General features: G+C 40.4%; 1 protein-coding gene across 6 annotated transcripts; it reads left to right on the forward strand.

The window, feature by feature from the left end:
- The first annotated feature begins 264 nt into the window (after positions 1-264).
- LOC105058126 (SNF1-related protein kinase regulatory subunit beta-2) lies at positions 265-11105 on the forward strand. Of its 6 annotated transcripts, none has more exons than XM_010940927.4 (4): positions 265-402; positions 765-1010; positions 4883-5344; positions 7444-8128. In XM_010940927.4, exons 2-4 carry the CDS (start codon positions 840-842, stop codon positions 7765-7767), a joined length of 957 nt encoding a protein of 318 aa, XP_010939229.1. In that variant the 5' UTR covers positions 265-402; positions 765-839; the 3' UTR covers positions 7768-8128. The 6 variants fall into 6 exon arrangements, with proteins under 6 accessions (XP_010939229.1, XP_029124220.1, XP_010939228.1 ...); XM_029268387.2 differs by lacking the exon at positions 265-402 and having other exon boundaries at positions 409-1010; positions 4883-5061; positions 5182-5344; XM_010940926.4 differs by lacking the exon at positions 265-402 and adding an exon at positions 409-691.
- Positions 11106-25788: the final 14683 nt, after the last annotated feature.

Here is a 25788-nt window from a genome sequence, read left to right on the forward strand (position 1 = left end):
GAATAATTTACAGTTTATTTATAACCACTGCTTTTATATTTTATTGAGCCCTGTTCTTGATTCCAAACAACCATGATGGCTTCTCAATGGACTCTTCCAAACTCATTGGAGGACCGAACGGGGCTTAGAAAACAAAAAAAGAGCCAAAATAAGCAAAAATTACGAAAGGCAGAAAACTAATATTTCTTAGAGGAAAAAAAAAAAGTTGAGGAATGAAAAAGGGGGAAAAAACTTATTTCCTATTTAAAAAGAGAAAAACAATGTTTAGGAGAAAAAAAAAAAAGGGTAAAAACTTATTTCCTATTTAAAAATACAAAATTATTGTTGTGGTTGTTAACAATTCACGGTCTCCTCCTCAATCCAAGAAGGTTAATCCTTGTTAGGGGCTGTGGCGACTTCAAGGTGGGTGGTGGTTTCCTATCCTACTCTGTTTCTAGGGGCAGATGGCCTCGTCTCTTCCCCTGTTCCTGTCCACTTGCCCACCCCTCTTCTTTTACTCGACTTTTCCGTAGTCTCCTCTCTTTTGAGAACCAGCTGGAGACAGAGACTTGTTGGATCTCTCTCTCTCTCTCTCTCTCTCTCTCTCTTTCTCTCGATTTTCCTATTGACGAAAAGACGGATTCCATTCCAAAGTCCAGATTTTGAGACTTGAAAGTCCAGATTTTGAGACAAGAAGTCTTGATTCCAGCCAGTATCTTTTAGCCTTTCAGTCTCTTTTATCTTTGGTTTTCAGTTTACTATCCTAAAGCATTGCTTTTCTTCAGGTTGGTTCTATATAGGAATAGGATGATCGAGGCAAAGAGGAGGTATTGATCATTACTTTAGAAACTGTCTTCTAAATGGGTAATGTTAGTAGTGTCCGGGACGTAGAGGAGGAGTGGCAGCAGCAGGAGAGAGAGGGGCAGGGTTTTAGCTCTCATTCGCAAGGAGGGTCAGAAGATTTGATGAGGAAGAGCCCTCCACAGAGCCCGCGTGGTGTAGAAAGGTCTCCTCTGCTCTTCACTCCTCAGGTCACGTCTCTCTTTCTCTCAGTATTATTGCTTAGAAAAGAAAGAAAGGTATGTGTTACTTGCTCTTTTGTAGCTATCTTCTATGTTCATGCATGTTAGTTATGAAAAGAGATGTTTTTTTCTTTTTTCATTCATGGGTGTGAATTCTTTTCTTTTCGAGTTTTCTTCTTTATGAATTTAGAAAAGGCCACTTCTTTGTAAATTCTGGATTTTGCTTTTCTTATTAAAGATTGCTTAAAATTCTCTTATGTCCATGGATTTCTCTAGAGTTGATTGTTTCCTTGTTTCTAGTTAATGTTTCACATAGTCTTGGCATATTTAATAGTGGGCTGTTGTTTGTCCCCCATCTACCATCTACAATTCTGTTTTGTTTTAAGTACTATTGCCTTTCTAATTTGGACATTTCCATACATCTGAGTTGAGGCCTTCGCTTTATTTTTTTTTCCTCCAAACAATTATTTTACTTGTTGATGTAAACGGTATATTGGTTAGTTGTGCATTATTGTTTCTAAATTTTGTTAGTTATGATAGTTTTTATTCGGTGTTTGTCAGTCTCCTAGGGAGTGATTTGGGAGTTGGTATTTTGTTTATATTTTAGGTTGGTGCAGTTTTAGATGAGCATTTGTTCTGAAAGTGATTTCAGGGACTTGTACATGACATATCTGTCTTAATGGAATAAGTATATATTCCCTTAGAGCCAGTCAGTGGTATCTGGTGCTAGTTAAAGTTGTTTCCATTTGGTTCCTGTAGTTTCAAGAGGATACTGGTTGGATAGATGAATGTATCTGGTACTTGGAAACAGTAACTTTGATAATCCAGATTCAAGTAATGTGTATCATTCATATCTGATGTACATATTACAGATGCTCAAAGAACATCAGTGAGAAATATGATAAAAACACATCAGGTTATTTACACAGTAGGACAATCAAAGCAGAAATTCTCTTCTCTCTCTCTCTCTCTCTGTGTGTGTGTGTGTGTGTGATATTCAAATATATGACAAGTTTGTCTCGTAACTTTCTTAGACTAGATGTAGCAATCAAGTAGATTTGAATCTGTCCATTTAATGCCCGGGTGGCTGCTCTCCTCAGCCTCCTACCCTCAAAAAAAACAAAAAAAAGGGGAAATCTGTCCATTTAACCTCTTTAGAAGGGTGGAGATAGGCTTTTCTGGAGATTCTTTCCCCCATCTTTGTAAGGAAAAGATTAGCTTGTTGTTTAACATAAGGTTCTGATCCGTAATATCCATGCATATATCTTATCCCATTCTAATGTCTTGAATGTTTGACTTAACACTAAATATGTGGTTCTAATACTTAAAGAGGTAACGAACTCTATAATCTTATTTCATCAAATGCATTATATGCTTGCATCAAATCAGTTATTCTAATAGAAAGTCCAATATTCTGTTGATAGTTTCTTCCACTTTGGAGCCTTAAGAATGTTTATATTGATGCATTTCTTTAAACCATGTGTAAATCCACTGCCCGTCTAAGGCCTAGTTTTTAGCTGGGTTGGGTCCATGGTTTCCTTTCTTCCCAATATGGTTTCCTTTTAGATATTTCCAAGTTGCACTACTTCAGGGGGATGTGCCTTTGGGTTTGCATCACCCATTGTTGTAATCATCTGGGTATATGGAAAAGATAAATATGAAGATTGCTTATGTTGATTATGGATTTAGGTTTTGAAAGGTATGAAGCTTGATTTGGTTGTTCAGGGTTATCGTACTGCCTTTTAGTTGATTGATGAATGTGTTCGCAGCCATAGAATTTCACCTGTCCTATATATAAAAAGTCTTCCAATGTTTTTCCATTTTTTTTTCTTTTTTAATACTGATGAGCGTTCATCATTTCTTGGTTTTGTTTAATGCATCTATTTTTGCAATTCAGTTATAACAGAATTTGTTCTTTGTTCTACCTTAAATACCAGATCCTATATGTCTATCTTACTGGTGGTTTTCATAGTTTTGATAATATCTTAAAAGCCAACAAGCTACATCCTATGATGTGCTTTGCTTGTTTGTGAATGTGATGTGATAATATTTGTATCCTTTATCTAACCATAACCACCAAGCCTTTAGATATGACTTGGTAATTAAGTTAATTATGGTAAAAATAGCTTATTCTGAAATATAGATGTGCAAAGGTTATGCATGGAAAATTTCTGTGTCTCCTAAGAACGCTTGTCTTAGTTGGATGGTTATTTTGATAAAATACTCTGGCTACAATTTCTTGATAGTGAAGATGAGTAAATTGGAAATTAATAGGAGTGGCTAGGCAGATTTATAATAAGCCTGGTTGGTCTAGAAGTAAGGTTCCCTGGAAGCTTTGCATGTATATTTGGATAGTTGTCTAGGAAAAGATTCTTGCTACTGACAATTTTACCATGAGGGAGATTAAGATGGTTAAGGGAACTCTGCATGTGTGGCTTACAGGCCAGATAATTCACTATCCTTTATTAGATATCTTTTTTGACTGGAGTCAATTCATCTCAGTGCTCCCTTTTTTGGGGAGTTTCCTATGTCATGGTTTCATCATGAACTGATTCCATGAAGATGGTTGAAGCAATGGTTCCTATGATTGTACATGCTATAAAATGGAGGTCATAATAAAGGTTATTGTGCCTTTCAGAAGAAGGTTACTTGATAAGGCATGCAAAGAGTGTGGGGAAGTAGGCCTTATGACTGAGAGTGAAACCCTAATTTCATTGCCCTCCAAGGGAATGCATGACTCTCTCTCTCTCTCTCTCTCTCTCTCTCTCTCTCTCTATGTGTGTGTGTGCGTGTGCGCGCGCACGCCCGTAGGTGCATGCACATGGACACATTTGAGAAGTGGAGAGGGTTGGACGGTGGATAACTTGTGTTCTGTTCATTTTCTCTTAAATCATTCCAGCATATGTGCTTCTTTCTTAATCAAGGAGTCACACCATGATGTAGTCTTTCTCCTTTTTATTGTAATAATTAGTGCTGTGCTTCTTGTGGAAGCTACATGTTGCTTATAATATCTTTATTTTATGCTCAATCATTTACATATCTATTTTTCTTTTCCTTTTCTTTGTTTTTTCTTTTTGTTTGGTTGGGGTAAGGGAAGGGGGGGGGGGGGTTGGATTTTGGGGGGTGGAAGAGTCTTGCTTCTTTGTCTAACTCCCTATGACAGCTTTCATTTCCTTGAATGCATTAATTTCTTTTTTTCCTTTCCTTTCCCCTTATTTTTTGATTTTTTGTAGTGTTCAAGCTCTTGTTCCCCTTTATTTAGGCATTTCCTATCCATTGTCGTTAGGAGGGAAAAGCCTAGTTAACAAAATGATGGTACATTTGTGAAGGTTTTATTTGTATACTTCATGGTATACTAGGATCAGCATATCTCCTTAACCTGTAATTTTGGAAATCAGGCATTTCAACCAGATATTTGTTCTTTTTTTTTAAAAAAAAAATTCTTATTCTTCTTATCAGGTTTGATTTAAATGAGGTCCTATTTCTTTAATTCTCCCTATTCATTATTTTATGAATATCCATGGTATCTACTTTTAACTGGATTGTTTGAAGATTTTGTACATCAGTTTATTTCTGATAAATGGAGGACTCGGCCTAATGTTGATGTCCATATTTGTAAGATGTGGTGTCTTATCTTGGCTGTGTGGACTATGGAGCTCTCAATGCATTCAATGATTCTTTTCTGTTTCTGCTAATCACACACACACACACACACACACACACACACACACACAATAATAATAATAACAACAACAACAACTAATTGTAGACAGTTTTTTTAAAAAAACCTTCCATCAGAATCACTTCATCTGGCTCTAACAGGGCATTCTCATTCTCTAAAATCTTCCAAAAAAATTACATTCTCCTTTTGGTTTCCCCAGATCCCCATGATTCCACTGCAGAGACTTGAAGAGATGCATTGGGCAAGTGATTTGTGGATGCAAAATTTTACCGAGTACGAGAATGTCATCTATGACCAAGGAATTCCAACAATGATAACCTGGAACCATGGTGGAAAGGAAGTCTTTGTGGAAGGATCCTGGGATAACTGGAAGACAAAGTATTGGGGACTAGTGACAGATTTGTCTTATATATGCAACATCTATTGTTCGTTATTTCGAATGAATAGAAGTTTGAAGAGATTGAGCAATTCATGTACATATGGATTTTACTGTTACAGGAAACCATTGCAAAAGTCAGGCAAGGACTTCACAATTGTGAAAGTACTTCCATCAGGTTTCTACCAGTATAGATTTATTGTTGATGGAGAATGGAGGTATGCACCTGACATTCCCTGGATGCATGATGATTTAGGGAATGCTTATAACATTTTAGACTTGAAGGTAACTACTTTAGCCTTTTATTTTATCAATGCCTCATAATTAACCTTGTGAAGTTGCTCAATCACTATATATTAGATGCCAAAACTTTGGTCATTTCGTATTCTGTTTTACTGTCCATTATTTATAGTGTAATATATTCTGATTCTATGCTTTTTAAAATAAATTTTATGATGTATGGAATACTAGCTTCATGGCAATAACCAGTCTGTTTAGAGCATGAGCAGGTAGAGGTATATGCATGTCACTGATACATACCTGGCTTATGCTTGTTATCTTAAAAAGGGTCAGGTTGGAGTCCAGCCACGGCCGGCCCTGGGGCGGGTCAAAGCGGGCGACCGCCCCAGGCCCCTTTTTTTTTTTTTTGTCTGGATAAACCAAACGCCTTCTTTCTCTCCCGAGTCCCAGCACCCCGACAGCTTTTTTGGATAAATCAAACGTCTTCTCCCTCTCACAATCTGTAGCTCCTCTCCCCCGCCTCCTCCTCCGTCTCCGATTTTTTCATCCTATTCTGCTGTTCATCGGTGATTCTTCCTTATTTTGGATGTCAAAAATCAGATCTCCCCCGCCTCCTCCTCCGTCTCCGATCTTTTCATCCTATTCTGCTGATTCTTCCTTATTTTGGACGTCAAAAATCAGATCAAAATCCGTCAAAAAGTCAAGTAAATCTCTTCAATCCTCCTCTTTCAATCTGCTATGAATAATTAATATTTAAAATATATTAATTTTTAATAATTTTTTTTTTTTATTTGGCCCCAGGCCTAAAAAATATCAGGACCGGCCCTGAGTCCAGCATGACTCTTTTATAATCATTTGATACATTAGAGAGAGGGGGAAGTTAGTTTTCAACATCACTCATATGGAAACTCTGATGTACTATAGTGTTTCTGTTGTTGTTTCAAGTACTTCTCTCATGAAATTAGCTTTGGGAATATTGTGGTCTTCTTGATACTTGCTTTCTTGGGCTATAACTCAGAAAGGTTTAATTGGTTGAGGGGAAAGAATGCGATATTCTTTGCTGTTAATGCCATTCATAGTAGGCTTTGTACTTCATTGGTTTTGAGAAATACTGAAGATCTTGTGTTTTTGGTTATTTCCATTTCTTATCCTCCCTTTCTTGACTAGCTATTGGACTATAACACATAATTTGCATATTAGATAAGTGAGCTGCAACACCATGATTTGCTGATCTCAGAACATGTTAAGCAATAATTCATAACGATCAGGTATCCTTTAGTAGCCAGATCAAGATTGATACTGTAGTCATGATTCTGGCAATGGTAAATAAAAAGCTCTCAATCCCATGTGGTACATAGCTCAAAGATCTGTTCACAATATGAAACAAGCTGATCAATGTAAACTGCTCTCAAATAAGCTACAACATCTTGTCCATATTAAGCACTCCTTCCTAGGATCAGTTATTATCAGATGGTTCTTTAGCAGCAGGAGAAATCTAAGTAAGATTACAAAAGATTAACCGATCAATCTCTTTAACATTCAGCTTCTGAGCAGGCATTGCATGGAGAGCAGACAGATAGTAACAGAGCATTGAGGCTAACATATTGTTATAACATCACTTTGCACTTTATTAGTACATAACATATTGTTTATTTGGCTTGAGGAGGTCAACATTTTTGTTCAGATGAGCCATGATTGTGTAGGTGGCTTTCTTAGTGTGGATGTAGTAGCAAGGGATGTCAAAGAGGCAATTGTTATAAATGTTCCAATGCAGTTATCCAGTCTTAAATATCTTAAATGTTGATTTCTTATGGCCTGCTTGAATCTTGTTTAGACAATATTGAAAGCATGCTTATCTACCAACTACTCATCTTTGTTGACAACCTGCAATCCAATTTGATAACTGTTACTTCTATTGATCAAAGTGTGTAAGATCAAATGCCAACTCTCAGGTGGTGCATGACACTCCACTTGTGAGTTCATCCATCTCCATACCATGTGCATCACATATGGCGTATTTTAGTTTTATAGAAAAAAATGCCTTGTTTTATGAAAAGGTTGTTAAATAATCTCCCATCACTTTCTTAACAGAGTTCAGATTTTATCATCAAAAATTTTGCAGAAACTGCATTCTTGTGATGCAGGAATTTGTTCCTGAGGACATAGAAAGCATTGCTGCTTTTGAGCCACCTCAGTCACCAGATTCTACCTATAACGGTTGGCCACTTGGTTCGGAGGATTTTGCCAAGGAGCCACCAAGTGTCCCTCCGCATCTGTACCTTACCCTTCTCAACAAGCCAGCCAATATGGACAGTCCCTTCTCTCTCTCAAGACCTCCGCATGTAATGCTGAATCACCTCTACATTCAGAAAGGGAAGAGTGGTCAGCCTGTTGTGGCACTTGGTGCTACCTGCAGGTTTCGATCTAAGTATGTCACTGTGGTGCTCTACAAGTCCTCGCAGCTATAATTACCGATAGAGTGGATCACATAGATGTATTGACTTGGAGAGTGGTGAAAAGTAGGCTCATATTACCATGATGAATTATGCCAAAGACCTCCAACTATTGGGGAAGATGGAAAGAAATATGAACAAGGCTGACATCTGTACTCATGCAGAGAGCGATCATCAGACAAATATAGTGATATTGGCTAAATGTTTGGAGGAGAATATTTTTCAAGTTTGTCTATTTACTAAGTATCGGCTTTGTGATGTATGGCAAGTTGATTATAAGTGGAGAACTGGAAATAAGAAATAATGAATAGATGAAACCTAATCATCTCAGTACTATGAGATTATGCATAAAAGGATTATTTGCTGGATTTCGACATTTTAGCTTGTAAATTTTGCTAGCACTTATCTCAACTTACATGTTTATGTTGTTAGCTTACTAATAGAATTTTCTAAAATATTTTTGCCCGAACTATCTCTTATCATTTTCCGTTCTAGTGGTGGAAAATTTTGTTGGAGGTATACTTCGTCTTTCCATGACAGGTCAGTAAGGTGCTCATGCTGACAGTAATATTTTGCTGCATAGATTACAATTATGTAATGCCTAGAGGTTGGAAAAGAAAGAGCAACTGGGCCTTTTGTTCAATTGTCAAGAAAGAGGTAGAAAAGGCTAACATGGAGAAAAGTTGTAAAAATGCATTGGGAAACAGGTTGTAGAATATGTTGTTGTTCACAGTAGAGATGATAGATTTGAAGGACCTAAATGGAACTGCCGGCTTCGTTAAGTTTCCAGCTACAGCTAACGGTCAAGGCCTTGATTTCAAGTTGTAGTCCAAGCCATAAATGATGTCATTGCTCCTTTTAGAACTTATAAAGGAACGAGGAAAAAGTTGCCTTGAAGGCTTCCACTTTCTAGCCTACTCATTATGACCTACACAAGTTGGCATTAGATTTGGTTGTAAAGTTTGTTTAGAGATTCTTCTTGGACTTCATTTTGAAAAGACCCTCTTTCTTGTTTTTGGTCTAACTTGCAGCATGTTGTGGTTCCTTGCTGCACTATTTTGCCTTTTGATTCATCCAATCATTGATTAGCTTCACTAACATTGGCTTTTTAATCCAACAATCTAAAACTCGATTTGGATGCCATTTATGATTACAGTTGAGTGACTGTACGATCAAATCTTATACTTAATAGTGGATAGCTGATTACTAACTATATGTCATAAAGATATTGGATGGTGGGGGAGCAGTATTTACACAAGTCCACTTCTGACCATAAAGGCCAGGAACTTGACCCTAGGTATCAAATTCTGGAGAGATTACTATATGCACCGCATGCATGGCCTTTGTCGCAAACCACCAATCACAAGATGCATTAGCTTGGGTTCCATTCATCATCACTCATTTAAGTGTTGATCCACTACAATACACCTCAGCATGCACTGGCATGGCTGTGTGTCCAATGCACGCAATAATTTTTTTAGATTTTTTAGAGTAAGTAAATGATATATGATGGTTATAGGAGATTGTGCTTGAAAGACCATGATGCCTGGGAGTCGAGATTGCCAGCCATCATGGTCATTAGCCAGCAATTAGCAGGGATTACGTTTGTAGGCGAAGCTTCCCTTAGCTAGCACAAATGATTGCCTATAAACCTGAGTTTTAGGTGGGCAAACGAAAGTAATACCAAAGGGGCAGGGTGGAAGCAACTGATCCAAAACATGTGAGACATAGGGTAGGTGAAACCAAGGAGACTCTGCATAATGGTTGGCGCAGGAAGAAGCCTTAGGGTCTGTTTGGTTGGGGTTGTGTTAAATTATGAAATAATTTAATGATTCATAAAAATTATTTATTTGAAAAAATAATTATGAAAAAAAAATAATTTTGACTACATTTTGTTAGTAGAATAATTACTTCGCAAAATGACACTAAAAAAAGATTACTACGTTTGGTTGGAGATAATCTTATATAGAAATATGATAAAATTTATAAATATACTTTTCAACATAAAATAAATTTTTAATACTAAGATAGTATTGTCATCTCTAATTAGTTTTTATATAATGGCCATAATCACATAGCTCTTTACAAAATGTCATCTCCATCTTTATTTTTTTACAAAAGTTTTTTATGAATGAATTTGAAAAGATATTAAAACAAATTAATGATGACATATGCAGCTTTATTGAGGATATGTTTGTCAAGTATGGATTATCATTACTCAAAAATTTATCAAATACCAACTCTCCATGGTATTTATTTTATCTTTTCTCTTCAAAAAATAAATATAGAATCCATCAAATTTTTTACCATCTCTCTCTTCCATTTATCATACCAAATATGATAATCTAATATCCAATTCATTTTTTCATACCAAATTACCTCCAACCAAATAGATCCTCATTAATATTAATGCATTATATTAGAACCACTACTTACACTAGAATGTGCCCACTGCTAATATAATACCATGTGAGATACAAATCATGATTCTCTAGATGTACCATTATCTTAATCTTAAGTGCAGATTAGGTTTGCTGCAAAGTGAAAATTAAGATTCCATTGCACTCTTGCTAGCAATACAAGATAGATTTTGAGATCTATATTCACTATTCATCATCGTATGTTTGAGAACTTATTGAAAGTTATGGTCGGGTATCTCATGAATCTCGAAGTCTACCTTGCATTATAAAAAATCTCACCATCCCTGATTAATCAGGCAATTCAATAATTTTCATACATTTCTATGTTTAAAGGGTAATAAATAAATAATTTCTCTTATGCCTGAGTGTGATTCTTATAGGTTCTACCTACATTATTCTTGTCGCCACTGGGAATTGGCCCAACCAAGATGCCGAGCCAGATGAGTTGCTGCAGAGCTCAGACGATCGGCTGCTCCAATCGTAAGGATTAGCTAAAGATCATGATGTGTTTCCAAAGTGATGATCTGGTGGCCACTATGCTTGGGTGACGATGGCATCTACGCTGATTGCTCCCAAAATGATACTAGACTGAGAAGATCATTCTCGGACCTTTACTACTACGTTAGAACCAACTTGAAATAGCAAAAATAGAGAAACCTCTTGAGGAACAATAGAGGTATTGTACAAGTGGTTGAGTGATAGCACAAGTACGTCGAGGGCTTGAAAGCACTTACTTAGAGGGTTCCTCGAGAAAAATTTATATAGTCAAAGATTAGTACCCATTGTCAAAGAGTTTGGGCATGTGGATCAACTATTTTTAATAATCGGTCGCACATCCTGAAGATCACCCATGCATCTTAATCTGTGCATGTTGCACATCTATCATATAGTTATAGAAATTATTCACAATCATGTTCGAGTTATCGCCCGAAATTATTCGCAATCATGTTCGAGTTGTCGCCCATCAAGAGAAGAGTTTGAAATTTGAAAGTCTCTCGGTGCATCCTCTAATATCACCATACGGTAGGCTTTGATTGGTTGATCAAAAGCTTCGTGGCAAAACCTCATTGGTCGACCTGTCATTTTTGTTTGTGATCAATTTCGAGGCATATCAACTATCATACTAGATAACATAAAAATAGTACAGTGGTAAACAGTTGATCTCTTTTTTGTTTGTTATTATTTCGGAGCAAGATTTTGGTATGATGAAGCGCTGAACTCCCCCACACGTGTTGCCAATGTATGTAGTCAAATGTTGTTGGGCCCGTCCATTTTTTTGGGAAAAAAATTAAAGAAAATTCAGTAATTGCACTGCATCCATCTGATGGCGTGGTCCCTTTCTAGCTATTAGTCATAGCTGAGCAGTAGCCGCCATTAATATCAAAATCTCTTTCACTAATAAATGATAGTCTAAAATACAACAGCTTAGAACCAATCTGGTCACCAGTAGCCATCAGAGTTCATCAATCCCAGCTGCGCTACTCAACAGTCAACTATAATGCACGCACGCATCGTATAATGACCGACCTTAGGTGGGAGGTCGGGTGGTGTCTATCTGGAATTAGTCCAAATACAAAGAAGACAACGTCGCGAGCAGCAGGAATATCCAAAAAGGACGGACAACCGATTATTTTAAGTGATATTAAATAAAAATAATTTTGATGATCAAATTTAAAAGTTAAAAATGTCTGATTAAGGTTTTGGTTATGATTTTAATGATTCTTCAATCCTAACATTTAATATCCATAATATTTATTATTATTTGTATAAATTCAAAATATTTTATTATCAATTTTTTAAGATTATATATTATATTATGAAAATTATGGATGATATTTTAAAGTTGGTTATTTATATATGAAAATTTTTAAAATGAATAAAAAATTTAATCATTTTATATTTTTTGATTTCGGTTTTGATTTTGAGATTTCTTTTTAATGATGTTTATGAATTTTTATTTCAAAAATCATTAAGTTTCTAAGGCAATATTGGATTTCAATTTTGATTTTTCACCGACCATATTAAATCCATCGTATTGACATCCCTAGCCGCAAGTGACCAGTAGACCGGTCTATGGATTTGGCCTACCTAATAATTTCTCTTATTTGAATAATTTGAGCACCCAAGTTTTTCTTTTTTCTATTTCTTTAAGCCCTATACAATGTTATGTTATGGACCACATCGTACTCCTAGCTTCCCTAAAATAAGATGAGATTACTAGCATACATTAAGATAAAATCACATCAAATAAACATCAATCTCTAAAAAATTAATCTTATTTTCAATTGTACTCTATGAACTTCGAGTCTAAATAAATTTAGATTAATCTAGGAGTAGACATAACGAATAATTCTCACGATGAAAAGATTTAGGATAGCTAATTATCAATCTATCTACTATATATATTAAGAAATTATTAAAAAGCTCTCAACCATTCCCCTCAGACCAAATCTAGCTACATAAGGACCAAACCTAAAAACACATGGCTCGAATCAGTAGTGAAGGATTTTGAAAGCATTCTACAAATATAATTGTTAATTCTACATTTAGGATCATAGAATTCTACATGCCTTGGGCACGTCTGCTTGTGACTATAACCCTAGTTTTCTAAGTTGTAGCCGCTCAACAACAAGACTTCTAAGTTTGGAAAATAAAATCTATCTGCTACTTATCCAAAATTCTTTTCTTTGTATAAGCCACATAAAACAATGATGATGACAGCAATGATGATTAACAATAATGTGAAACATGCTAATGTTGGACTTCAAACTTTTCTGTTGTCATTTCAAGTTGTTCTCTCATGAAATTAGCTTGGGTATAATGTGGTCCCTTGATATTTGTTTTCATGGGCTATAACTCAGAAAGGTTCTAATTGGTTGAGGGGAAAGAATGCGATATTCTTTGTTGTTAATGCCATTCATAGTAGGCATTGTACTTCATTGGTTTTGAGAATGCTGAAGATCTTGTGTTTTTGGTTATTTCCATTTCTTGTCCTCCCTTTCTTGACTAGCTATTGGACTATAACACATAATTTGCATATTAGATATGTGGGCTGCAACACCAGATTTGTTGATCTCAGAACAAGATAAACAATAATTCATTAGGATCAAGTATCCTTGAGTAGCGAGATCGGGATAGATACTGTAGCCATGATTCTGATCATAGTAAATAGAAAGCTCTCAATCCCATGGTGGAACATAGCTCAAAAGACCTGTTCACAATATGAAACAAGCTGATCGATATAGACTGTTCTCAGATAAACTACAACATCTTGTCCATATTAAGTGCTCCTTCCCAGGATCAGTTATTATCGGATGGTTCTTTAGCAGCAGGAGAAATCTAAGTAAGATTACAAAAGTAACCGACCGATCTCTTTGACATTCAGCTTGTAAGCAGGCCTAGCATGGAGAGAGTAGACAAATGGTAATAGAGCATTGAGGTCAACATATTGTTATGCCATGACTCCGCACTTTGTTAGCACATAAACTGAAGTTCATGTTTATTTGGCTTGAGGAGGTCAACTTTTTCAGTCAGATGAGCCATGATTCTGTAGATGGCTTTCTTATTTTGGATGTCTTGGCTAGGGATGCTTTTAACCCATGGTGGTTGAGGTGACATTGGGATATCCAAAATTTAAATGTTATAGATGTTCCAATGCAGTTATCCAATCTTAAATATCTTAAATGTTGATTTCCTTTTATCTGCTGGAATCTTGCTTCGACAATATTGATAGCATGCTCATCTACCATGTACTCATCTTTGTGGACAACCTGCAATCCAGTTTGATCAAAGTTTATAAGATTACGAGCCAAGTCTCAGGTGATGCATGATGCTCCACTCGTGAGTTCATCCATCTCGATGCCACGTGTGTTGCACATTGCATATTTTAGTTGTACAGAAAAGAAATGACTTTTGTATGACAAAGTTGTTAAACAATATCTCATCACCGTCTTAACAGATTTCAGATTTTATCATCAAAATTTTTGTAGAAACTGCATTCTTGTGATGCAGGAATATTCTTCCCGAAGATATAGAAAGCATTAATTGCCGGTTTTGACCCACCTCAGTCGCCAAGCTATAGCAGCTGGCCCCTTGGCTCGGAGGATTTTGCCAAAGAGCCACTAAGTGTCCCTCCACATCTGTACCTTACCCTTCTTAACAGACCAGCCAATATGGACAGTCCCTCCTCTCTCTTTCTCTTGACCTCCGCATGTCACGCTGGATCACCTCCACATTCAGAAAGGAAAGAGTGGTTAGCCTGTTGTGGCACTTGGTGCCACTTGCAGGTTTCGATCTAAGTATGTGTCTGTAGTGCTCTAGAAGTCTTTGCAGTGATTATTGCTATTGCGTCAAGGCTCCAGGGAGAGCTAATGTGATGGAGGAGGAACGTCAGCCGGATCACTGAAATGCCATGGGAGATCTATAAAAGAAGTCCACTCGCATCGAAGGGGGGTGCTCCGATGGGAGACCCTCCAATGATTAAGTTAGTCGGAGCTTGAACATAATAAAAGAGAGTGTGTGGTCTAGCATGGCATTATGTGTGCCCCTACCTTTTAGGGTCTCCTTATTATCTTTATATAGAGAGGTGCTAGAGTTTGTTATGTCTGAACTCATGGGTTGTTGGATAGAAAATCCACCCACTAACTAGGTTGTTAGTCATGAATGTTTGTTACATGATGTGATCACATTCTGAAAGTTTATTGGAAGATTTCATTTAATTACCCATATGACCTAATTGGCCGATAGACAGGTCGGCCCACGATCGAGGTGTCGCTTTCATTAAATTTGTATCCAGGTGGACTGTGGGACATTGTTCTTTGTGGTCAGCAAGATCCATGTCAGTCATTGGTCACAGGGCTTCATTTTTATCATTGGTGAGATATCAATCCGGAGGTCGGTGGTATGCCGAGCTAAGGGTCGGACAGGAGCCGATGAGATTGCTTCATCCTGACACTCCATGATGGATTTGATGATGCTCGTCATCAAGGTCTACATCGGCTATGGTGGTTTGACCCTATAACAGTTGTCTCTCACTTTCAAGTCCAAAGTGATAGCTTCGGCCGAAAGAAGTAGTCTTTGAAAAAAGTTTTTAGAGCTTGATCCGAGTTGGCAAATCCGAGTTGTTGGATCTCTAGGTGATTTATTACGTCACTTCACAGGATTCGATTTCAATTTGACAAGCTTCGTGAATCCAATCTTAATTATTTTGAAGAGATTTGGTACTTCATAAATCCCAAAGCATTTATGAAGGATGGGTGGCTCGAGGCAAATTATTATTTTAGCTTCGAAAGATACTTTTTGACAGTTACGGATCTGCCAACCATACGATTGTTGGAGCACGATCCGGGCTCCTCCCATGGACCTTGGGTGCAGCGGAACCAGCAATGAACAAATCTGGAGACTTCTAGACTCGATCAAAGGCCCTTGACGAAATCAGCCTGGTTGCTGTCTTCTTCGTCAGCCTTTGGTTCCAGATGAAGAACGCCTCTGAAATCACCTCTAAAAAATCCAAGATCTGGTACCCAACCAGATCAGGCCTGAACCGAGGTCTTTCAATTTATAGATCTCGAATCGGGATGTTCTAGATAGGAAAGAAGGTAGATGGAGACAGACCTTGCAGATCTGTCATGTTGCAGCCTTTCCTGTAGATTTGTTGATGGAGATCTCACCCACGTCTCAAACGACCTCAGATCAACTCCAGATCTGAGAGGGACTTATACCAACCTCTTCGCAAGAGATTTCAGGTCCTGGACCTGATATTTGGGTGGCTGCAAGAGAGGGAGAGAAGAAAATGGCTGGCAGCACAAAGGGGGAGGGGGCTAGCACCTCCCTTGCTTTCCTGCCTTCTTTGGACCTGGCGGCAAGAAACCCTAGGGTTTCTTGCTTCTGGGGCATGGAGAGTAGCTGGAGAGAGAGGGAGAAGAGAGAGAGAGATTTGGGAGAAAGAGTCTTGTATTCCTTTGCTTAATCAACCTATACAGTATATGTATATATAAATACAGGGTCAAGTGACCCAAATCCAAAACTCCCTTGACCAACTCTATGGGAGATTAGGTTAATCCAAGCCCATATACACCCATGACTCAACCTAATCTCACCTATCCTGTGCCCAGACCTGGCCCATAAAGAGTTGGTCCCTTGAGGCCCACATAACCTAGACCTTAAGAATCCGAAAATCCCACAGCCTTTCAACCTAGGACCCAACTAGCCCTAGAGCCTCCATGAAGCCCTCATGAATGATGGACCTTGGCCTTAGCCTTGGTCCCCTGGGCCTTGGGCACACCACCTGGATCACAACAATCTCCACCTTGGTGTCCCAAGGCCTCAACCAGCTCCACTCTATCCATCAGCCGCATCAGCTCAACACATCTCTGAAAGCTATCCCGTGAAAGTACCTTCGTAAGTGCATCAGCTGGGTTCTCCTTGGTGTGTACCTTTACCAGCTCTACCTCGCCATCTTGCACAAGCTCCCTGATCCGATGATACCGAATGTCGATGTGCTTTGTCCTTGCATGATAGACTGAGTTCTGTGCTAATAGAAGTGCACTCTGGCTGTCACAGTGCACTCTAATGGCCTCCTGAGTAAGACCCATCTCCGTCAACAAATCCTTCAGCCAAATTGCCTCCTTAGCTGCTTCTGTCAGCCCGATGTACTCCGCCTCTGTAGTGGATAGGGCCGTGATAGGCTGCAGACTCGATCTCCAAGAAATAGGACCTCCATACAGGCTAAAGATGAAGCCTGTCGTAGACCTCCGGGTATCCACATCTCCACCGAAGTCTGCATCTACATAACCGCCAATCAGCCCCTGAGCCTCCCTGGACATGTCAAAGTATCCCACTGCACCTCCTCGCTGTCCGTAGCAGATGCCAACTCCAACTGAACCCGTCAGGTATCTGAATATCCACTTCAGAGCTCTCCAGTGCTCCCTGCCAGGCTGCGCCATGAACCTGCTAACCTAACTCACTGCATGAGCGATGTCTGGCCTACAACAGACCATCGCATACATCAAGCTCCCAACTCCTGAAGCATAAGGAACCGTCTCCATCTCCTGAGCCTCCACCTCAGTCTATAGTGCCATGGTCTTCGAGAGTCTGAAGTGACCGACAAGTGGCAGCTCCACCGGCTTTGCTCCCTTCATCCCGAACCTCTCTAAGACCTTCTATATGTAGCCCCCCTGAGATAGATGCAGCACCCTCCGGACTCGGTCTCTGAAAATCTCCATACCTAGGATCTTCCTTGCAGGACCCAAATCCTTCATCTCAAACTCCCGAGATAAGGATGCCTTCAGATCCTGCACAACCTTCCTACTCTTGCATGCTATAAGCATGTCATCCACATACAAGAGTAGGAACACCCTAGAACCATCCTCAAGAGACTGAACATAAACACAGAGATCAAACTTGCACCTGAAAAGTCCAATGCTGCGCACATAAGAGTCGAACCGCTTGTACCATTGCCTCGGCGACTGCTTCAGCCCGTACAGCGACTTCTGCAACAAACAGACCTTTCCCTCTGATCCTGGATCCCTGAAATCGAGTGGCTGCTCCATGTAAATCCTCTCCTCCAAATGCCCATGGAGGAATGCCATCTTGACATCCATCTGCTCCAGCTCTAAATCCTGAGCTGCTACAATGCTCAGAAACACTCTGATGGAAGTATGTCTGACGACGGGAGAGAAGACCTTGCTGAAGTTGATGCCTTCTTTCTGGGAGTATCCCTTGGCCACTAACCTCGCCTTGAATCTGATACCTCCCTGCTCTGAAGGTCCTTCCTTGCGACTGTAGACCCATTTGCAGCCAATGGGCCTCTTCCCCTGTGGCAACTGCACCAATCGCCATGTCTGGTTCTGGTGGAGAGACTGCATCTCCTCGGACATCGTCTGGATCCACCGCTCTCTGTCCTGACTTTCAATAGCCTCCTGATACGTATATGGGTCTCCATTCGTTGTCACCAGGGCATATGACAGTATTTTCTCGAAGCCATATCGGTTCGGTTGCCTGATAGTCCTCTTGGACTTGTGTAGAGAAACACTGATATCAGTCCTCGATCCAGCTCGCTCCTGCTGGACCTCTCCGTCTCGATCATCCATCCGAGTCCTCTCCACCTGTGGAGACACCTTAGGTAGGTTCTCCACCTGAATGTCATATCTTCCAGTAGTACCTGCAAGAGGCAAAATCAAAGAGGTAAGCTGTCCAGCAGCGCCCTGCTGGACCTCCTCCTGCTCCTGCTGCTCCTCCATGCCTGTTCGCCTCTATAGGACTGACTCCTCATTAAAAGTCACATCTCGACTAATGATGACCTTCTTTTCTAAGGGATCCCACAGCCTGTATCCCTTAACTTCTCGCAGATAGCCTAGAAACATCATCTTGCGTGATCTGGCGTCTAGCTTGCTCCGCTCACCAGCTCCAATGTGCACATAGGCCGTGCACCCAAATACCCGTAGATGGCCCAGCCCAACTGTCCTCCCAGACCACACCTCCTCTGGAAGCCTGCCATCCAACCTGGTGTGAGGTGACCGATTGACCAAGTAACCCGCTGCATTAACTGTGTCAACCCAGAACTCCTTTGGAAGCCCTGCCTGCAGCCTCATGCATTATGCCTTTTCCAAAAGTATTCTGTTCATCCTCTCGACCACCCCATTCTGCTGTGGAGTCTCCTTAACTGAGAAGTATCTCCTGATCCCACACTCCTCACAATAGTCCTGAAACTCTCTGCTGGTATACTCTCCGCCATTGTCTGACCTCAGACACTTCACGCTCTTCCCCTGCTCCTTCTCCACCTCAGCTCTCCAGATTTTGAACTTGGTGAAGATCTCAGACTTCTCTCTCATGAAGTAAATCCAGAGTTTTCTTGAGAAATCATCAATCAGGGTCATGAAGCATCTGGCCCCATTCCTAGCTGAAATTGGGGTTGGTCCCCACACATCCGTGTGTACTAACTCCAGAGTGGCTGCACTACGGGTTGTACTGATGTTGAACTGAACTCTCCTCTGCTTTTCCATCTGGCAAGGCTCACAGATCTCTCCTGTAGCACCATCCTCCAGATCAGAAATGAGTCCTCTCCTACTCAACTCCCTCAGCCCCTTGTCACCCATGTGGCCTAGGCAGTAGTGCCACATCCTGTAAGCCCCCTGCTGGTCCTGTGCTGCAGCTGCTGCATCAGACTCTCCGGTCACCATAGATCCCTCCATGCGATAGAGGTTATTGTCCAACCTCCTGCCTCTCATCACCACCATAGCTCCATTGGAGATGTTCAGTACTCTACTTCTAGCCCTACTGCTGAAGTTGTATCCACTGCACTCCAAGTAGCCTAGTGACACCATATTCTTTTCCAGCTCCGGGATGTGCTTTACATTTGTCAATGTCCTCACAATCCCATCAAACATCTTCATCCTGACTGTCCCTATCCCAGCCACCTTGCAAGGATGATTGTCGTCTAGAGTCACTGATCCCTCATCTGTCTTGGTGTATGTCGCAAACCAAGACCTGTGTGGTGTGTAGTGATGTGATGTGAGCATGCAGAGTCTAGTGTCCACTCCTCTGTGTAATGCCTGTGACCATCTGATACCACAAGTAGATCATCCTCCACCTGCTGCCCAGCAACTGCTCTCACTGATTATGAGCCACTTTTTTCTCCCTTCTTGCTCTTCCATAGTGGACATTCTCGCTTGAAGTGCCCGAACTCGTTGCACTTGAAGCATTTCATCTCTTTCTTTCCCTTCCTAGACTTGGATTGCCCTCTGGACTTACTTCTACTTCTGCCTCTACCTGTCCTCTCCCCTACTGCCAAACCCTCCTGGGGAGCCCGATCTCTGGTCAACTTTTCTCTTTACTCATTAGACCTCAGCACCGAGACCATGTCCTCATATTCCAGAGTCTCCTTGCCGTAGAGTAATGTAGTCATCAAAGAATCATATGATCCTGGCAGCGAACACAAAAGCAACAGGGACTTATCCTCCTCATCCAGCTTCACCTCGATATTCATCAACTCCGTGCACAACTGGTCGAACCTCTGAATGTGGCCAATCACATCAGATCCCTCCTGCATCCGAAGATTGTACAACCTCTTCTTCAGCATTAGCTTGTTGCACATATTCTTCCCCATATACATGGTGTGTAACTTCGACCAAAGGCCCTTCGAGGTCTTTTCTTCCAGCACCGAATACAATGCCGCATCTGCCAAACATCTTCTGATCACCGAGCATGCTTTCTTTTCCAACGATGCCCACTGTCTATCTGTCATTCCCTCAGACTTCTCATCCAAAGCCTGATCTAGATCTGCTTGCACCAGAAGATCGTCCACCCGAATTTTCCACATAAAAAATTTTTTCTTGCCATTAAACTTTTTGAGATCGACCTTCATATTGCTGCCCATGACTGGATCCAAGCCAAACAAGCAATATAAAATCAAGAAGTGTAAAATATACCTTGATGGTACCTTACTAAAAATTTTCAGCACTTGGGATCTTCAACTTTTCGTGCTTGGAACCGCTTCCTCACCATCGTGGCTCTGATACCAATTATTGGAGCATGATCCCGGCTCCTCCCACGGACTTTGGGTGTAGCGAAACTAGCAACAAACAAATCTGGAGACTTCTGGACTCGATCAAAGGCCCTTGACGAAATCAGCCTGGTTGTTGTCTTCTTCATCAGCCTTTGGTTCCAGATGAAGAACGCCTCTGAAATCATCTCTAAAAATTTCAAGATCTGGTACCCAACCAGATCAGGCCTGGACCAAGGTCTTTCAATTCGTAGATCTTGAATCGGGGTATTCTAGATAGGAAAGAAGGTAGATGGAGACAGACCTTGCAGATCTATCCTACTGCAACCTTTCCTGTAGATCTGTTGATGGAGATCTCATCCGTACCTCAAACGACCTCAGATCAACTCCAGATCTAAGATAGACTTGTACCAACCTCTTCACAAGAGATTTCAGATCCTGGACCTGATGTTTGGGTGGCTGCAAGAGAGGGAGAGAAGAAAATGGCTGGCGGCACAAAGGGGAGGGGGCTAGCGCCTCCCTTGCTTTCCTGCCTTCTTTGGACCTGGCGGCAAGAAACCCTAGGGTTTTTTGCTCCTGGGGCATGGAGAGTAGCTGGAGAGAGAGGGAGAAGAGAGAGAGAGAGAGACTTGGGAGAAAGAGTCTTGTATTCCTTGGCTTAATCAACCTATACAGTACATGTATATATAAACACAGGGTCAAGTGACCCAAACCCAAAATTTTCTTGACCAACTCTATGGGAGATTAGGTTAATCCAAGCCCATGTACACCCATGACTCGACCTAATCTCACCTATCCTGGGCTCAGACCTGGCCCATAAAGAGTTGGTCCCTTGAGGCCCACATAACCTAGACCTCAAGAACCCGAAAGGCCCACAGCCTTTCAACCTAGGGCCCAACTAGCCCTAGAGCCTCCATGAAGCCCTCATGAATGATGGACCTTGGCCTTAGCCTTGGTCCCCTGGGCCTTGGGCACACCACCTGAACCACAACAACGATGCCATTTCTCGAATGTTAATTGATCTAGAATTATTTTATGTGGATCTGTCAACATGGTCGAATCTGAATGGTGGTGTGTCGAAGAGTCATGAGGTTAGATGGTTTTAATCGAGGATACATGGTAGTGATCCATCAGTTGAAATTTTGATCGGGGCCATCGAAACATAATTTAAATAGGCTTGTCCCCCTACCGCCCCTCTTTTTTTGACTGCTAGCTACTTTCTATGTTTTGATCCTATTGTCGTGTGTTCTGCCTCCTTCTCCAACTCTAATGAGTATTCTAGTTCTTCGAAGAGCTCATCCCATCCAGAGTCCTATTTTTCAGTTGGTTTTCTTGTCCTTTCCCTTGTGTCGGTTTGTCCTCCTTCCTCCCTTTTCGATCTTTTTCTTGCAATGTCTTTCAATAGGGAGGATCGGAGCAGAAGTCAAGGTGGTCAGAGTTCTCAACTATGTTCTTTCCAGTTTGGGTCTGAGGTAGATCCTTGGACCACTACAATACATGCTTTTACATCTGGGCACCAAAATTCTTTGGGGCCTCAGGGAGAGGAGTCATCTATTGCTAAGGCTGACCTTGAAGGGTTTCGATCTCAGTATTCCATTCTTTTCAATTTTTGGCTCAAAATTCTGGGTCGAAAAGGTTGTGTCTCTCTTGCTCTGAAGGATCGAGTCACTCTTTATGAGGAGACTCTATGAGCACATCTTTGACTACCCTTCCATTTCTTTGCCTCCAATCTTTTTGATTATTATAAAATTCTTCAAACCTAGTTCACCTCGAACTCCATTCAAGTGATCTCCATCTTTATTATTCTTTATCTTTAGGTCGATACCCATCCAAAGACTTCTCTTTAGGGCACTATTCACTTGAACAAGCACCCTTATAACAAAAGGTGGTGGTATTTTAGTCCTTGTGAGGGGTGCAAGTTCATCGAGGGTCTTCCTTCTTCTATTCATGATTGAAAGGATAGATTTTTCTTTGTTTCTTGTTATCTTCTCTAGGGCTTCAATTGGGTTTGGGGTGATCCCAAGCTTTCTCTGAATAAAGAGAAATTGATCTTCCCTAGAGATGAGGTGGATTCCCATAAGTTGCTTGATGTAGAAATATCAAAGTTGAACAGTCTCATGGCTGAGCAGATACTCTATGATGTCGGCCTCAACCAAACTCTTCTTTGGGGTAGGTTCGAGTCCATTATTTTATCTAGTTACTTAGTCCTCATTTAGCTAATTTGACACTAACTTGTCATCTTTGATTTTTGTAGCAATGAGGCCCACACCCGAGATGATCAGGCTTTCCTTTAAAAAGAAGAGGTCGAGCTCTACCTCAGAGGGAGGTGCTTCAAAAAGGAGAAGGCTAACAACTTCTTCGGCTTCGGTTCCACCTACTGTCTCTGGATCGGTTGGGACTTCCAGTTCGGATGACGCGTAAAGGGTTGTTGTCATGCTGCCTTTGAGGGCAGCTCTCCTAGCCACCATAGAGCTGGTTCAGGTGGTGTCTCCTCTACCTCCTCCTTGGTCCTCATTTCCGACCTGATCAGAGTCATTTTTGATTTCTCCAGTGGCTTTGACTTCTACAATTTAGCAGGGAGCAGGGCCTTCTTCATCGGTGTCTGAGGAGGAGTTCGTCATCAGGATGAGGAGGTTTCAGAGGGATGATTTGGTTCTCCATAATTAGCAGCTCGTCCAGAAAGTCATCTAGATGACACTGCTGTCAGCCAATTGGCTGAGACCAAAGCCCAACCCTTGGATAAAGCTTTGCCACTTCATTTGAGGACATGCTGAAGATAAGTTTCGACTGAGTCATTTCTTCTTTCTTTTGCTTGAAGTTCTCTAACTTCTTTCTCCTCCTACAGTTGATGCATGATATGATCCAGCTCGGCAAAGTTGTCATCAGGTTGGGTTGAGTGAAGGAAAAGCTGGAGAGAGACTTTAGGCAGTGAAAGCCCAGAAGAAGGCTTCGAAGGATGATGCTTTTCGAGCCTGATCTGAACTCTAGGTTGCTAAGAAATGGATCACGTAGCTCGAGAGTTTCATTGCTATGGAGCATGGTTCATGGAGGCATGGCAGAAGAGGGTTGCTGAGCTCGAGGCAGATCTCTAGCTAGAGATGAGGATGTCACAAGAGAAAATCAAGTTGGTGGAGGCTTGAGCGAAGGTTGATAAGGCAAAGGCAGTTGTCAAAGCCAAACTGAAAGCCATTGAAGAGTACAAAGCCTCGATAAAGTTTGGTGTGGAGGTCACCGAAGGTTCTTCAACTGCCTATAGCTATGACTTTGATGCTTACAAAGCTCAGGTGGCGCACTTGTTTTTCAAAGTTGATATTGGCCAACTTGATCCATACACTGAGATCGAGGAAGAAGATAAACAGTAAGGCGAAGGATCGATCGAGTTTGACGTGAAGCCTATCACAGTTGAAGCTCCTATAGCTACTAAACCCACAATCGGTGAGCCAATCTCCATTGAGGTCTCACCACTGAGTTGGTCATAGTGGAAGCCAGGTTGCGGAGCCGATGACTGACGTCAATATCGAAATATGGTCCGATGAGTCTTGAGTTTTTGTACTTTTATTTTTAACTTCATCTTTTGTACTTGCCTTCGATAGTTTTTATAACCAAGCTTTTTCAATAAAATTATCATGCCCCAAATCCAGCACCTCGATCGGATATGTGATGGCCGCACACTCTTTAAGATAAGACCCTAAAGAATATGCAAGACCTTAAAATTTCTTACAATCTCACATCCCATGAACACTATCAATCTCAATTTATAATAAATATTCCATATTAATAATATTAACATTATATAATTTACAAAACTTGCTCATCCAACTGTCACTGATGGTGCTCTATCTATTCAATCCTTTTAACTACCATACCAATATTTCAAGCCCGTGGACTACTACAATCACATTTCAAACCCATAGTAAGGCAACAAAAATGGCTAGCCTTGTGGACTACCACAACTATCCATGCAAAGGGATAATAAAGTGGCTATAGTTATATAAACTACCATAGCCACGTATCAAACCTGTGGGAGGCATCAAGAAAGTAGCTAGTTCAAGGGACCACATATGCTCAACTCTGTATTCTACCACAGTCATATTTCAAGCCCATGGATAGGCAGCATTAAAATAAAGTAGCTAGTTCAAAGGATCTCAAGTGCTTAATCTTAAACTACTACAACCATGTATCATCCAATAGGTAAGCACAATAAAGTATTGGAAAATATGTCTCAAAATCAATCGTCAGTCTGTTGACGATGGTGCTCATTTTGTAAATTATATATGAATTTTTATAAATAAAATTATTTGATATTTTTATTACAAATTATCCATCTTTGAACTCTAGTATTGTAATAAAGTCCTTAAGACTAGAATTAATCGATAAAGGAGGATTTATCGTTAAGTCTTTAAAAATATTCACGATCAAATGATATACTATTAATAGGATGATAGCAATATCGAGTATAGATCGTTGTGTGCCATATGAGTTGATTATCCTCTTAATCAAGGAGTGTGAAGATATTGTTATGCCATGTAAATAGAATATAGGAGTACATTCGCATCGAACGTGACTATGTGCCAAGCACTCTGCTGTCAAAAGTAGCTCATGAAGGGTATGGGTATAAGTGTCCCTCAGATCTGAGACCACCATGATGACTTGTAAGCAATTCACTGTACTTTAATATCGGACCATATGAGTTTCTAACTTAGTGACAAAAGGATACTGGGTGTAGTCAAATACTTATCAAGTCGGTGTAGGAGTCAAGATGGAATTGATCTCTCTGAATTAGTAGGAGATATGCATCAGTGTATTTCAATTTAGTAAAATTTTGATCAGGATAATCCATGAGATGGATTTAAAAAGTTGAAATACAATGTGATCGACTTAATTAAAATTGACAGTTAAACCTTAGATCACCTTGGGCATTAGAGTCAAAGAGATGAATTATACGGTAACCATATACCAGTAGGTTTCAGAATGTTGTTTTGCAATACTTCGATCTATTCGATCGTCGGGTCACCATTGCTAGATGGTTACATCAATTGATATAGAAAGTTGTTCTTATGCTACTAGCTTAGGTTTGAACTTATGGGATCACGCGTATTAGAAGATTTGGTTAGA

This window comes from Elaeis guineensis, chromosome 15 (assembly GCF_000442705.2).
Source record: "Elaeis guineensis isolate ETL-2024a chromosome 15, EG11, whole genome shotgun sequence".
NCBI classification, from domain to species: Eukaryota; Viridiplantae; Streptophyta; class Magnoliopsida; order Arecales; family Arecaceae; genus Elaeis; species Elaeis guineensis.

Coding starts and splice junctions, on each gene's coding strand:
- LOC105058126 (XM_010940927.4), top strand. CDS start 840: ATGGGTAATGTTAGTAGTGTCCGGGACGTAGAGGAGGAGTGGCAGCAG. Junction 1,011..4,882: donor CTCTGCTCTTCACTCCTCAG/GTCACGTCTCTC, acceptor TGGTTTCCCCAG/ATCCCCATGATTCCACTGCA. Junction 5,345..7,443: donor ATAACATTTTAGACTTGAAG/GTAACTACTTTA, acceptor CTTGTGATGCAG/GAATTTGTTCCTGAGGACAT.